A 15,473-nucleotide genomic window follows, 5' to 3' on the forward strand; every position below is an offset into this window, starting at 1 on the left:
CAGTCTGCGGAGCACCCGGTCAAGACGCCACCATCCGGTGGCCGCACTTCTACTTGAGAGGTTGAGATCGCTGAAACTTTTTTCTACCCAGGTCAAACTTAAAACCTTTTCTGGGTTTTCTTCAGAGACTTGGTAAATGGTACTGTAATGAAGTGATGGCGTATTTAGCACTAGGATTTTCACAGTCCAGGGTACTACAAATTCTTGACACAAAACTGATAAACGCTTTCATGAATACAGCCCGATAGTTAACTCCATATTTTCATATCTGGTAAATCAGTCAATTAGAAATAACCTCCAGGACGATCGTACACTGCCATGACAATCAGACGACATATTATCAAGGATACATGCAAAACAAAGAGGGAAGAAAATACTGTTGGAGTATAATGTCCGACCCATACAATGTTGAAATATGTCTTAAATGGGAAAGGAGACCAAGAGCATCACAAAAGCCACATTACCTGATTAGAATATGATTCAGACCACCAAACTCGACTTGTTGCCTCTTGAGCCTCCATATTGGAATAGGATGGTAAAATCTAAGGAAAAATGTGTTTCTAGCTCTCCCAATGACAATAGAATACACAGGCCATGACCTATTTGACTACTCCCATATTGTTTGTATTTGAGCACTATTTATGATACATTAAAGAAATTGGAAATAATTGTCTAATGATGTTCACAGATAAAATGCACCTTATATATTGACTGACAATGAACTTTTGGTAATCAAATTTACAGACAAAATGGAAGGCGGGGACGGTTGTGACTGCGAATGTAGCGGACCAGATCATCGCTGTTGTTCTTGTGGTAATCAATTGTGTCACTCAGCTGCTTGATAGCTTCTCTTTTCTCCTGCACTCTAGCTGCTAGTTCCTCGTCTTTTTCTTCAATTATCTTCTCAAGTTGAACCATCTTCTCAGCTGCTTCAGTAGCACTCTTAATCATTTCTGACATTTCCTTTTCTTTTTTTCTCAATCCAATAGCCAGATCTTCGTTTTCCTTGAGCAGTTCTTTCTGCTCAGCAAGATAATTTTTTAACATGTTTTTTAGGACAATAAACTCTCCACCACATGCAGATAAGCGGTTAATGAAGCGCGTCATGCTTTGGCTGGAGTATGATTCGAGCTCATCCAATTGATTTTCCAATTTAGAGACCACTGACTTGGCGCTGTCTTTAATTTGCACAAAATTTTCTTCCAGCAAGCTAATCCTTCCAGAGAACAGTTGTATTTGTTCTTTAAGATGCACGATCTCTGTTTTTGTTGATTCCAGTGCCATCACATAGCTGTCTTCTTTGCATTTGCTCTCCGTTTCAGCAACTTCAAGCTTCTGCTTGGCTAGCTGGAGCTGAAATTTAAGTTCTTGGACATGCTTTTGCAGCTCTGCGTTATCCTTATTTGCACAAAACTTTTCCTCTTCCAAATGGCGATTTTTGTCCAAAATTTCTGCATTTTTCTCCTGTAGTTGGCCGATCTGCTCAATATGATTTTTCTTGAGTACCTCAAGCTGAGATGCCTCTGTGGACACACCATCATATGCATGATGGAGTCTCTGAAAGTTGCTACCGATATCATCGAGGCTCTGCTGGAGGTCAGCAAGTTTTGTAGCATGATCTGAAACTTTCTCTGTAACTCTATCTTCAAATTCATTCATGGAAGACAAATTTTCCATGCATATTTTAACCATAACTTTCAGATCGCCCTCCACCTTGGCCTTCTGAGATGACAATATATCGATTATCTTCTCCAAATCTTTCGCATTACTGTTCATTTCATTAACTTGACATGCCGCGTCAGCCTGAACTCTCTCGAGTTTCTCATGTAAGTTAGAAACTTTTAGTATTGCCTCTTCGAACTGTTGCTCCAAGCTGGAATTGTTTTCCAGCTGAACTGAAAGTTCCTCCTTCAGCTGTGCTATCTCACTTTCAAGATTCTTGATAGAAGACTCTGACCGTTTTAGTTGGGTTAATAATGTATCCTTCTCTTCTTGTGCCACCTCAATCTTCCTCTGTGACTCAGCCTTGACTTCTTCTAATTTCTGGGTCAAGTCACATTTGTTCTGTTGTGATTCATCATTTGCTTGCTGCAGAGCTGAAATGCTCTGACTTTGCTTTTCTAGCTCCCTCTCAAAGTTCCTCACAGAAGCTTGAGACTGATGTAACTCTGATAGAACTGTTTCTTTCTCTTCACGAAGTGCTAGAATATCCCCCTGCAGATTGGTCCTTGATTCCTCAAATTGTTTGTTCAAGCTGGAATTGTTTTCTAGCTGAATTGAAAGATCCTCCTTTAACTGAGCTATCTCAGATTCAAGGTTCTTGATAGAAAACTCTGCCTGCTTTAGTTGGGTTAAAACCGTATCCTTCTCTTCTTGTGTCACTTTAATCTCCTTCTGCAACTCAGCCTTGACTTCGTTGAATTCTTCGGTCAGGACACAGATGTTCTTCTGTAAATCATCATTGGCTTGCTGTAAAACTGAAACACTCACATTTCGCTTTTCTAACTCTATCTCCAAGTTCCCAATGGAAGCATGAGACTGGTGTAACTCTGACAGGGCTGTTTCCTTCTGCTCACTTAGTGCTACAATCTCCTCAGACAAGCTGCTCCTTAATTCCTCCAATTGCTTGTTCAAGCTAGCATTTCTATTCTTCATTTCTTCATTAGCTAGATGCAAGATCGAAATTTGCTCTCGTCCTTGATCTAACTCAGTTCTTAGATTCTTGATGGAAGCCTCGGACTGCTGCAACTCCGAAAGGGTTTTTTTCTTCTCGTCTTGGAGTACTATAATTTCAGCGTGGCGGCTAACCATGGCATCTTCAAATTGTTTCTTCAGGTTACAGTCATTCTTCTGCAGATCTTCATTGGCAACCTGTAGAATATAGTTTTGTTCTCTTTGCTGCTCTAACTCACGTTCGAGGGTCTTGACTGAAGTGTTTGACTGCTGCAAATCATCAATGGTTTGTTGCTTTTCTCCTTGTAACAGAATGATCTCCGCCTGTAGATCACTCTTAACTTCTTCCAGCTGCCTGTCCAAGCTAGAATTTTTCTCGTGCAGTTCTTCATTAGCTTGCTGGAAAAGTGAAATTTCATTCTGTTTTAGTTCTATCTCGCTCTGGAGGTTCTTGACGAAAGCCTCCGACTGCTCTAACTGAGCAACTGCTGCATGTTTCTCCTCCTCGTGTACTATAACCTCATTATACATTTCAGCCTTTGCCGCTCTGAGGCCTTCAATGGCCTCCTGAAGACTTGAAATTTGTTGGTTTTGCTGTTGAAACTTATTTTCAAGATCAATACTAGAAGCAACAGCTTCATTCTTTTCTCCGAGCACTGCTGCAAGCTCATTATGCAGATTTGAATTCACCAACGCCAGGTCTTCATTATCCTTCTGCATAACTGAAATTTGCTTAATTTGTTGTTCGAACTCGTGTTCAAGATTCTTCAAAGAAGCTTCTAACTGCTTTAGCTCTGATGCCGAGGAATTCTTTTCTTTCAGTAGCTCTGCAATATTATCACTCAGTGCAAGTTTTGTTGATTCCATTTCCTTTTCTAGTTCCTTGATGCTACATTGTGCCTGCTCCAACTCATTCAAACACTTGGAATGTTCTGATACTACTCTTAATTTTTCTTCTTCTGCAGCTCCACGTTCCTTGTTCAGATTGTTCATTAGCTCCTCTTTCTCCACTATCATACCATCTATCTCCACCCCTAAAAGTTGAAGCTTGCTTTCCAGTAAACTGTTTTCTGCAATCAAGGAGTCATTTTTATCTCTTGTTTCAGCAAGAGTTTCCCTCAGTTCGGAAAATTTGTTATCCACATTCTTCTCATTTGCTTTCAGGTTATCACATTCCACTGACAGCATCATGTTCTCATTCTTGGATTTTTGGATTTCTGATAACAAGGTCTGCACTTCTTTCTCAGCTAGCTGGGCCTTCTCAAGTTGTGATGACAAGGAATTGCATTTTTCCACTGTATCTTGCAGCTGATTGCTCATATCTTCCCTCTTGTTCTCCAGGTCTATAATTAAAATCTTCAGGTCATCCCTCTCTTTTTCAGTAGTTTGCTTCTCGCCAGATAACGTCTTCATCTCATTCTCCATGTCTGTTGATGTCTTCAGGGATTCTGCTGCCTTCTTCTCTGCACCTTCAACCAACAATTTTAGATGTTCATTCTCTAATGACAAATTTGCAACATCTGAACTAGTGGCTTCTTTGTCCGTTATCGCCTTTTCTAATAGCTTCTTCAGATCAGATATTTCCTTCGTTTTTTCTTCTGCATTTTGTTTCAGCTTCTGAATCTCTGCTTCCATACTTTGATGTTCTCCAGCAAGCTTCTGCATCCAGTCATTTTCTTCATTTAATGCATCTAGTTTCTGATTAGGAACGTCAGTGTCCAATCTGTCTCCTTCCGAGTCTGAATCGGATGAATCTGAACCAGTGGAACTGTGCCCAACATTTTCTAGTTTACTGATTAGATCTTTGCAGTGCTTGTGAAGGTATTGGTAGTCTTCATGGAAGCCCTTTACAAGGGAGGATAGTTTTGATTTCTTCAAGGTATTTCCGGAATCATCTGGTTCGCTTTCAGCCAGCTCACTCTCCTCTCCTATCATTCGCAAAATGTGCTCCACATTCTCATCAACACCTGAGGAAATAACAGAACAACTAAACTTTATTCAAACAATACATGGTAGAAGCTGGAGTGCTTGAATGATCAGGCAAAATATAAGCTAAACCAGTAATATATCCACACTCAGCAGGAATATTCTATTTATGGAAAAGAATTTGATGAATGGAGAAAATGTGATTGGTGGTCCCTCTACAGTCTAGAACACAAAAACGTGCATGATAATTGATGTGAGTTGCATACTAGTCAAGAGAATACCCTTTTTGTTCTCCAATAGATGTTTGGACTTTCTATTTTTGTGTTTCTTCGTCATGCTGGACTGCTGAAGGTCACTATATCCACAACCTTCGCTCCTGAACGACAGATGACTCAAAAGGTGATGAACTGTGCAAGAACGAGAAAAAACAATTAATTGACAACTCATCCGGGAACACAATTGTCACTTGAGGGGCCATTTAATATGTGTAACTAATGAAGATTTTAAAGAGCTCCAACCCCGGCCACTTGTAAACGATCTCCCCCTCTCCGATCCATCACGTGTCGATGATTACCCCATCTTTGTGGATGACGACCAGTCGGTGAGCCTCAGGGCGGGTGTAGAGGATCTCTACATGTGACAACATGCACCGCTGCACGAGAAGGACACCTACCACCGCCATGGCATCGGAGTTTCTCCCCCAATCTCTCTCCCTCTCTCTCTCCTTACGGAGGGAATATTGCATAAAAAGGAGCCTTGGAATGGTCTTAACTGAATATTTAGACAAAAAAAAGGAAAAGATTCTATTGAGACAGTTGTGAATTTGATTGAGTTTCCCTTACTTGACCAAACAAGTTTCAATTCTGTTATTCATTCATTAAGCAGTAGTGACATAGGGCACAAACTAAGATATGGATATGCTTGTGACCCTCATGCTTGCACAGTATTGCATCTCGATGCCAGCTGACACATCCAAGAACACCTACATGATGTATATAGCAGCTAGCTATCATTTTCCTAGACTACTCTGCTACTTGGTTATTGCTTTGTCCATGGTTTGAATATATGGGTTTAGTTTATCGGGGAAAAAAGAATCTATGGGTTTAGTTTATCGGGAAAAATAAAAGAATCTATGGGTTTAGTTTATCGGGAAAAATAAAAGAACCTATGGGTTTAGTGATTTAGTCCATAAGTGAGAAACAGCTTGGATTGGGTTGGGTGGAAAAGGCATGCAGTTCGGTTTAGTCTGGATGCCAGCTTTTTGTTTTGGTTTGGTTTGGTTCGGTTGCTGGAGGCGTGACGCTAGAGGTTTACTGATGTGAGCACCTGCTGCTTGCTTTTGTGGCTCCATTCTAAGTTTCTCTTCTCTGCGCACTATGGTGATGTTCCGCCTGATTGTTGTACCTTTCCCCTTCTAATAAAGAATAAGCAGAGGTCCTGCTGTTCTCGTAAGAAAAAATACAGTCTGGGCTGGGTTCAGTTTGGATGTCAAACTATCCCCAACTTTGTTTACCTACATCATAAGGATGGATGGCCCTCCAACAACACCCAGTCATATACTCATATACAACCATTTTCCCGATTCAACTCGTACAGACTTCCCCACTAGTCCGGTAACAAGCGCAGCCGACCCGCATCTAGACTGGAGTGAACAGATCAAGAAACGTACCGAACGAAATTATTTCTGCCTCCTTCACTCCATATCTCCCGCCTCTTGTTGAACTCGAACTGCTAAGATCTGAGGAAAAACAACAGTAACGAAGGAGCAAGAATGGTCAGGAACCGCGCACGGACTGAAACCAAGCGGAGCTGTCACCTAGCAGATCGACACAGGGGGAGGAAACCGAACAAGAAGAGATGGGAATCAAGCGGGAGAGAAACGGAACAAAAGGAGTTACCGGAGGGGGTGAAGCGATTGGTTGCTCGATCGCCACAGAAGCAAGCCGCAGCCACAAGCTCTCTCCACTGGGCAAGGGCAACCGATGTGTGGGCAGAGTTAGAAACGTACTGCAGGCTGCCTCGCGGGGGAGCGAGTGAACAGCGATGGATTCGTTCTCCTTTGAGCTGCCTGAGCCCTTGGGCGTCTGGCTGAAGCTGAAAGCCCTCGGTGTCTGCGGCTTATTACGGGATCGCCCCCGAACCCGAACACCGCTCCCGCCAATTCGAACGCGAGATGCACCACCTTTGTGGCCACATGGCGGCAAGGGCCCACGAGGCAGTGCGGTCTGTCTGAGCTGGCGGGGGCGTGGGAGCCAGCCATGCCGGCTCTTGTCTCTCCTCCAAAGCCGCGGAAGCAAACAAAAAACGAAGCTAGGGAATTCGCGGTGGCCTGTGGGGGCTGACGAGGACCGCCTCCTGCTACTGTGCCACAGATGGCGCACTGCTTTTGTTCTTGTTGGCTTGTGAGCCATCTTGTCTCCTCCACGAGGAATCTTCTGTGGCTCTATGCCGTGGAACTCCGGTAGATCCAACGGCACGCTGCGTAGTACGTAACTGCACGCTGCGTTCACGATTAGTTTGTGCGAGAACAAAGCGTTACGGTTAGTCTGTCAATGCATCGACAAGAGGGTAAAGCTAAATTATTGACGTAAGCTGGTGGTTATGCCCAGGATAACAGCGTGCCAGAAACCGGATCCGGTGACATGACGATCCTAATGTAGAAAAGATTTTGCTACAAAGCGAACGTCCGAATTTTGAGCATGGTAAATCTAATAACCGAGATGGCAAATTATGTTGTTGTGAGGATGGTAATTTCTTTTGTCAAGTATGGCAAATCATTGCCATGCTTGGTTTATGGTCAAGACTTGTCATCTTTGCTAAAGGAAATTGTCATCCTTATGACAACATAATTTGTCATAAAATACGTTTGATCTGTTATGCTTAATATTTAGCATTTCCGAAAGAAAAGTGACAAGTCTAAACAATGGATTTGTCGTAGACCGTCCGTCAGAAAATTTCATTTTCAACCAATTTTGGTTATCCTATTTAAAATTATACGGACTATGAAGAACAGTAGCAGCTGCAGTGTTAGACGTAATAATGTCAATCCATTCAAGCTCTTCCTAATTGTTAGAATATTTTAAAAATGTTAAGTAAAACTAAATTATAATGGCTCCACACGGCTGACGATCCCTTCGCCTCTTCTCCAAGCAAAAAAGACGGCCAGGGTTTATGCCTCCAGTCGGCGTCAATCTACCTCGTCTTTTGTGGCCTTAGTGTCAGAGCTAAATCCGGGCGATTTCGGGTAGAGGGTCCCGAGCCGGTTATCTTGACACGATGGCAACAGGACAAAGAGGGATACGATATTTTACCAAGGTTTGGGCCCTCACGAAGAGGTAACACACTATGTCATGCTTGTGTTGTATTGATTGTGATGGAGTACAAAGTATATGGTGATCTACCTTGAGATCGTATGTGTATGTCTCTAATCTATTGAATAGGAGATGATCTATTGTCTAGTCTAACCTCGGTTTTATAATGTATCGGAGGCCTAGGATTTATAAGAGTACTCGTCTTGTACGTCAAGTCTTGTGGAATCTTCCTTGTATAAGTCACCGGCTGCCCGAAGAGGCCCAATAATTAACCGCCACGGGGCTCCTCAGCCTGGCCCTCCTGGCCGGGAGGTGACATGGTGAGTAGCTCCCTAGTCCAGGACACCATCACTTAGGGCCATGGGGCGCGGTGGATCCCGGCCCTTGCCGACGAGAGAGCTCTGTTTTTATATTTTTCTTTAAGTTTTGCTAGAGTTTGTGTCCTGCACAGAAAGATGAGACGATGATGGCTCCCTGAAGATGAAATAAGGTTCTCCCCTCCTAGCCCCCGCCCCGGCGATGCTCTAGCATCATCGGAGGGCATCTGGAGTTGTGTCTCCAGTGGATCTTGCATGATTCGGTCAGTGGTTGTCTTTGGTGGATACACTCGGATCCGGTCTTCGTTCGTCTACGTCAATGTGTCTTTAGGTTGGATCCTTTCGATCTACAATTCTCTCCATCAGCGTCAGTTGCTGCTATGGTGTGTTGGTCCTATGGGACCTTAACACGATGACTTCCTGACTATCTACTACTACAAGTTTTGTCTGGCTCCGATGGGAGGGGTAGTGACGGCGGTGTGCCTTTGGCTTGCTTCAGTGTTGTAGTCGTCGCTACATGGTTTACGGATCTGGATGTAATTTTTATTTTTTATTTTTTGTGTTCGTTGTACTACCATGATTAATAATTAATAGATCGAAAGTTTTCCTGCAAAAAACTGTTAGAATATTTTCATAAATATGAAAATTATTGAGAGGATTTTAGGGAATTTTTGATTCAGCTGACATTACAATTTCTTTGTTTAAAACGGTACGATCACATACGTTTACATAAATACACACACTCACACTTATGAACATACGCGTTAGATGACTTCAACTTGGTGGTGCTTCTCAAGTTATGTCTCGAGCTTCGGGTGAAAATCCGAGGTCTGACCTTATTGGTTATATCTGGCAATGGCGATATTTATTATGTCATTACCTTGTTGACAACATTGCTCGGATTTGCTTAGACTTGTTCCTCAGCGTGAAAGCAAATTATCTGGTCTTCAGTGATTAGATCTGATGTTCCTAGCACTTGAGCGCCGTTTACTTCTTGAATGCGTTGTGAATTCTTCTCGTGGTACTAGTGATGTCAAGTGATTATTGGTGCAGGTATGATCATTGCCGTAGATTGTTGATCATTGTTTAGATCGCCTTAGAGTTTTTTTTACTCCATCAAGGTATAACTTCGGTCTTGTTTGAGTTTGCTACTTGCCGGTGTGATTTTTGTGTGTGTTGGTGTTGATTGTGTGCATTCTAGCTATACAGGGACCGAGTGTGTTGCTCATTATATTTGTATTCCCTCCATGCTCATTTTGAGCTAATAAAGTGCGCCATTTGTAGAAAATGGACATACACACACACTACCCCTATGAGCACCTCCAAAATATAGAGCCGACACAACTTAAGATCTAGGGAGTCACAAAGTGCCTCGTAGTGGACGTGAATGTCTCATCCCACTGAACAAATATCATTGAAAATACTAAAATAAATCAACACCGTAGGTGATGGCTTTTGTGCCTGCTACTTCTTAAGCTTGCGTTGTTTTTTCTCTTGAAGAGGAAAGGGTGATTGAAAGATCATGGATGTCTCCTAGAGGGGGAGGGTGAATAGACGCTCTAAAATAATTACGGTTTAGGCTTGAACAAATGCAGAATAAACCTAGCGGTTAATTTGTCAAGCACAAAACCTAAAACGACTTGGCTCATCTATTTGCACCAACAACTTATGCTAAGAAAGATAAACAACTATGTGATAGCAAGATATATGACAAGAAACAATATGGCTATCACAAAGTAAAGTGCATAAGTAAAGAGCTCGGGTAAGAGATAACCGAGGCATGCGGAGACGACGATGTATCCCGAAGTTCACACCCTTGCGGATGCTAATCTCCGTTTGGAGCGGTGTGGAGGCACAATGCTCCCCAAGAAGCCACTAGGGCCACTGTAATCTTCTCACGCCCTAGCACAATGCAAGGTGTCGTGATTCCACTAAGGGACCCTTGAGGGCGGTCACCGAACCCGTACAAATGGCAACCATTGGGGGCGGTCACCGAATCCGTACACTTTGGCAACCCTTGGGGGCGGTCACTGGTACCCGTCAAATTGCTCGGGGCAATATCCACAACCTAATTGGAGACCCTGACGCTTTCCCGGAGCTTTACACCACAATGATTGAGCTTCGAACACCACCAACCGTCTAGGGCGCCCAAGCACCCAAGAGGAACAAGCTCAAGGGTACCAAGCACCCAAGAGTGATAAGCTTCTCAACTTGTAACTTCCACATATCACCGTGGAGAACTCAAACTGATGCAGCAAATGCAATGGCAAGGGCACACGGAGTGCCCAAGTTCTTCTCTCCCGAATCCCACCAAAGCAACTAATGCTAGGGAGGGAAATGAGAGGAAGAACGGAAGGAGAACACCAAGAACTCCAAGATCTAGATCCAAGGGGTTCCCCTCACCTAGAGGAGAAAGTGATTGGTGGAAATGTGGATCTGGATCTCCTCTCTCTTTCCCCCAAAATTAGCAAGAATCCATGCAGGGATTGATAGATAGCGAGCTCGAAGAAGGTCAACAACGGGGGAAGAACACGAGCTCAAAGGATAAGGTTGAATGGGGAAGAAGGCCCCCTTTTATAGGGGCTCCCGAATCCAACCGTTATGCAGCCCGCAGCCCGCATCTGGGCGGTACTACAGTCAGCAGTACTACCGTTGTGACAAGCAGGCATAGGGCAACCAGGGCTGAGGAAGAAGAAGTACACGCACTAGTGCGGTACTACCGCCGATAAGCGGTAATGCCGCTCCCTACAGCCGCTGGGAAATATAGGAGGGCAGCGAGTTGAGCGGCAGTTGGAGCAGACGTAGGAGCGGTACTACCGCGCCCTACTGTCGTCCCTACTACCGCTCCCCTGCGAGGTCCTTTATGGAAACCCGACTCAAGAAAAACGCATCCCCGAAAGCAGGAGTACTACGCGCGGCACAGGGCCGCGGTACTGCCGCTCACAAGCGGTACTACCACTCGAGAGGGTCGTACTACCGCTTGAGGCTTACAAGAATACAACAGAGAAAACAGAGGATGCAATAACGCCTAAACTGCCACAACTTCTGCATAAGAGCTCTGAATTGAGCAAACTCAAGCTTGTTGGATACAAGACAACTAGTAGCATCAAAACAGAGAAACCTCCAACAGAGAAGAACCGGCAGAACCTCCAACAGAGGCAGGGGAGGTATGCCTAACAAAAGAGGAGAGAAACCTCCAACAGAGAAGAACCGGCAGAACCTCCAACATCGAAAACATCATAGAAGATGCAAGAGAACTCCGTTTTCGATGAACTCGAGCTTGTCATCAAGTTGACCATAAGCTCCAAATATCACAAAAAGAACCAAACAAGAACCACGAATATGATGCAAGGATGCAATGGTTTGAGCTCTCTATGAACAATACGATCAAGCTACTCATCGAGAACCCCCCTTGATAGTACGACAATCGATCCTATAGCCCGGTCCTCCAACTACCACCATGAGACCGGTAAGATAGAAATGTTGGAAATATGCCCTAGAGGCAATAATAAAAGTATTATTATATTTCAATGTTCATGATAATTGTCTTTTATTCATGCTATAACTGTATTATCCGGAAATCGTAATACACGTGTGAATACAAAGACCACAATATGTCCCTAGTGAGCCTCTAGTTGACTAGCTCGTTGTGATCAACAGATAGTCATGGTTTCCTGGCTATGGACATTGGATGTCGTTGATAACGGGATCACATCATTAGGAGAATGATGTGATGGACAAGACCCAATCCTAAGCATAGCACAAAGATCGTGTAGTTCGTTTGCTAGAGCTTTGCCAATGTCAAGTATCTCTTCCTTTGACCATGAGAGCGTGTAACTCCTGGATACCGTAGGAGTTCTTTGGGTGTATCAAACGTCACAACGTAACTGGGTGACTATAAAGGTGCACTACAGGTATCTCCGAAAGTATCTATTGTTTTATGCGGATCGAGACTGAGATTTGTCACTCCGTATGATGGAGAGGTATCTCTGGGCCCACTCGGTAATGCATCATCATAATGAGCTCAAGGTGACCAAGGTGTTCGCCACGGGATCATGCATTACGGTACGAGTAAAGTGACTTTCCGGTAACGAGACTGAACAAGGTATTGGGATACCGACGATCGAGTCTCGGGCAAGTAACGTACCGATTGACAAAGGGAATTGTATACAGGGTTTGATCCAATCCTCGACATCGTGGTTCAACCGATGAAATCATCGAGGAGCATGTGGGAGCCAACATGGGTATCCAGACCCCGCTGTTGGTTATTGCCCGAGAGTGGTCTCGGTCATGTCTGCATGTCTCCCGAACCCGTAGGGTCTACACACTTAAGGTTCTGTGACGCTAGGGTTGTTAGGAAGACTAGTATGTGACTACCAAATGTTGTTCGGAGTCCCGGATGAGATCCCGGACGTCACGAGGAGTTCCAAAATAGTCCGGAGGTGAAGTTTTATATAAGGGAAGTTGTTATACAGACACCGGAAAGTTTCGGGGGCTTATCGGTATTGTACCGGGGCCACCGGAAGGGTTCCGGGGGTCCACCGGGAGGGGCCACCCCTCCCGGGGGGCCACATGGGGCCGCATGGGATAGCAGCCAGCCCCTGGTGGGCTTGGCGCGCCCCCCCTTGGGCCCATGCGCCTAGGGTTGGGGAGGAAACCCTAAAGGGGGCGCACCCCCTTGCTTGGGGGGCAAGCCCCCCACCCCTTGGCCGCCGCCCCCCTAGGGTTTTCCCTAGAGGGCCGGACCCCCTTGCCCTTTCCCCTATATATAGAGGGGTGAGGGGAGGGCTGCAAGACACCACAAGTTAAGGCGCAGCCCCTCCCCTCCCCAACACCTCTCCTCCTCCGTACGTGCTCGGCGAAGCCCTGTCGGAGTACTGCTGCACCAACTACACCACGCCGTCGTGCTGCCGTTGGAGCAATCTTCCTCAACCTCTCCTTCCCCCTTGCTGGATCAAGAAGGAGGAGACGTCCCCGTCCCGTACGTGTGTTGAAAGCGGAGGTGTTGTCCGTTCAGCACTTGGACATCGGTGATCCGAATCACGTTCGAGTACGACTCCATCATCACCATCCCCTTGGCAAGCTTCCGCTCGTGATCTACAAGTGGTATGTAGATGCAAACTCTCTCCCTTGACTCGTTGCTTAGATGAACTCATAGATGGATCTTGGTGAAACCGTAGGAAATTTTTTAATTTTCTGCAACGTTCCCCAACAGTGGCATCATGAGCTAGGTCTATGCGTAGTTCTCTTTGCACGAGTAGAACACAATTTTGTTGTGGGTGTGGATCTTGTCAACTTGCTTGCCTCTACTAGTCTTTTTCTTGCTTCGGCGGTATTGTGGGATGAAGCGGCCCGGACCAACCTTACACGTACGCTTACGTGAGACCGGTTCCACCGATTAACATGCACTAGTTGCATAAGGTGGCTGGCGGGTGTCTGTCTCTCCCACTTTAGTTGGAGCGGATTCGATGAAAAGGGCCCTTATGAAGGGTAAATAGAAGTTGACAAAATCACGTTGTGGTTATTCGTAGGTAAGAAAACGTTCTTGCTAGAACCCAATTGCAGCCACGTAAAAGATGCAACAACAATTAGAGGACGTCTAACTTGTTTTTGCAGCGATTGATCATGTGATGTGATATGGCCAGAAGTTGTGATGAATGATGAATTGTGATGTATGAGATCATGTTCTTGTAATAGGATTCACGACTTGCATGTCGATGAGTATGACAACCGGCAGGAGCCATAGGAGTTGTCTTTATTTTTGTATGACCTGTGTGTCATTGAAGAACGCCATGTAACTTACTTTACTTTATTGCTAAACGCGTTAGTCATAGAAGTAGAAGTAGTCGTTGGCATGACAACTTCATGAAGACACGATGATGGAGATCATGATGATGGAGATCATGGTGTCATGCCGGTGACAAGATGATCATGGAGCCCCGAAGATGGAGATCAAAGGAGCTATATGATATTGGCCATATCATGTCACTACTTTATATAATTGCATGTGATGTTTATTATGTTTTATGCATCTTGTTTACTTAGGACGACGGTAGTAAATAAGATGATCCCTTACAAAATTTCAAGAAGTTTTCTCCCCTAACTGTGCACCGTTGCTACAGTTCGTCGCTTCTAAGCACCACGTGATGATCGAGTGTGATGGATTCTTACGTTCACATACAACGGGTGTAAGACAGTTTTACACAGCGAAAACACTTAGGGTTAACTTGACGAGCCTAGCATGTGCAGACATGGCCTCGGAACACGGAGACCGAAAGGTCGAACACGAGTCGTATGGAAGATACGATCAACATGAGAATGTTCACCGATGATGACTAGTCCGTCTCACGTGATGATCGGACACGGGCTAGTCGACTCGGATCGTGTAACACTTAGATGGCCAGAGGGATGTCTAATCTGAGTGGGAGTTCATAATTTGATTAGAACTTAATTATCATGAACTTAGTCTAAAACCTTTGCAAATATGTCTTGTAGATCAAATGGCCAACGCTCATGTCAACATGAACTTCAATGCGTTCCTAGAGAAATACAAGCTGAAAGATGATGGCAGCAACTATACGGACTGGGTCCGGAACCTGAGGATCATCCTCATAGCTGCCAGGAAACAATATGTCCTAGAAGGACCGCTAGGTGACGCTCCCGTCCCAGAGAACCAAGACATTATGAATGCTTGGCAAACTCGTGCTGATGATTACTCCCTCGTTTAGTGCGGCATGCTTTACAGCTTAGAACCGGGGCTCCAAAAGCGTTTTGAGCATCACGGAGCATATGAGATGTTCGAAGAGCTGAAACTAGTTTTCCAAGCTCACGCCCGGGTCGAGAGATATGATGTCTCCGACAAGTTCTACAGTTGTAAGATGGAGGAAAACAGTTCTGTCAGTGAGCACATCCTGAAGATGTCTGGGTTGCACAACCGTATGACCCAGCTGAACATTAACCTCCCAGATGAGGCGGTCATCGACAGAATCCTCCAGTCGCTCCCACCAAGCTACAAGAGCTTTGTGATGAACTACAACATGCAGGGGATGGAAAAGACCATTCCTGAAGTGTTCTCGATGCTGAAGTCAGTAGAGGCTGAAATCAAGAAAGAACATCAAGTGTTGATGGTCAATAAGACCACTAAGTTCAAGAAGGGCAAGGGTAAGAAGAACTTCAAGAAGGACGGCAAGGAGGTTGCCGCGCCCGGTAAGCCAGTTGCCGGGAAGAAGTCAAAGAATGGACCCAA

General features: G+C 44.8%; 1 protein-coding gene across 2 annotated transcripts; it reads right to left on the minus strand.

Moving 5' to 3' along the window:
• Nucleotides 1-245: 245 nt before the first annotated feature.
• Nucleotides 246-6,697, minus strand: LOC123070254 (COP1-interactive protein 1). 2 transcript variants are annotated; one of them, XM_044493353.1, is made up of 4 exons: nt 6,498-6,697; nt 6,269-6,337; nt 4,881-4,975; nt 246-4,640 (listed from the first exon to the last, which is right to left on the minus strand). In XM_044493353.1, exons 3-4 carry the CDS (start codon nt 4,933-4,935, stop codon nt 739-741), a joined length of 3,957 nt encoding a protein of 1,318 aa, XP_044349288.1. In that variant the 5' UTR covers nt 4,936-4,975; nt 6,269-6,337; nt 6,498-6,697; the 3' UTR covers nt 246-738. The 2 variants fall into 2 exon arrangements, with proteins under 2 accessions (XP_044349288.1, XP_044349287.1); XM_044493352.1 differs by having other exon boundaries at nt 4,881-5,006.
• Between the last annotated feature and the right edge of the window lie 8,776 nt (nt 6,698-15,473).

The sequence above is a fragment of the Triticum aestivum genome, chromosome 3B (assembly GCF_018294505.1).
Source record: "Triticum aestivum cultivar Chinese Spring chromosome 3B, IWGSC CS RefSeq v2.1, whole genome shotgun sequence".
NCBI classification, from domain to species: Eukaryota; Viridiplantae; Streptophyta; class Magnoliopsida; order Poales; family Poaceae; genus Triticum; species Triticum aestivum.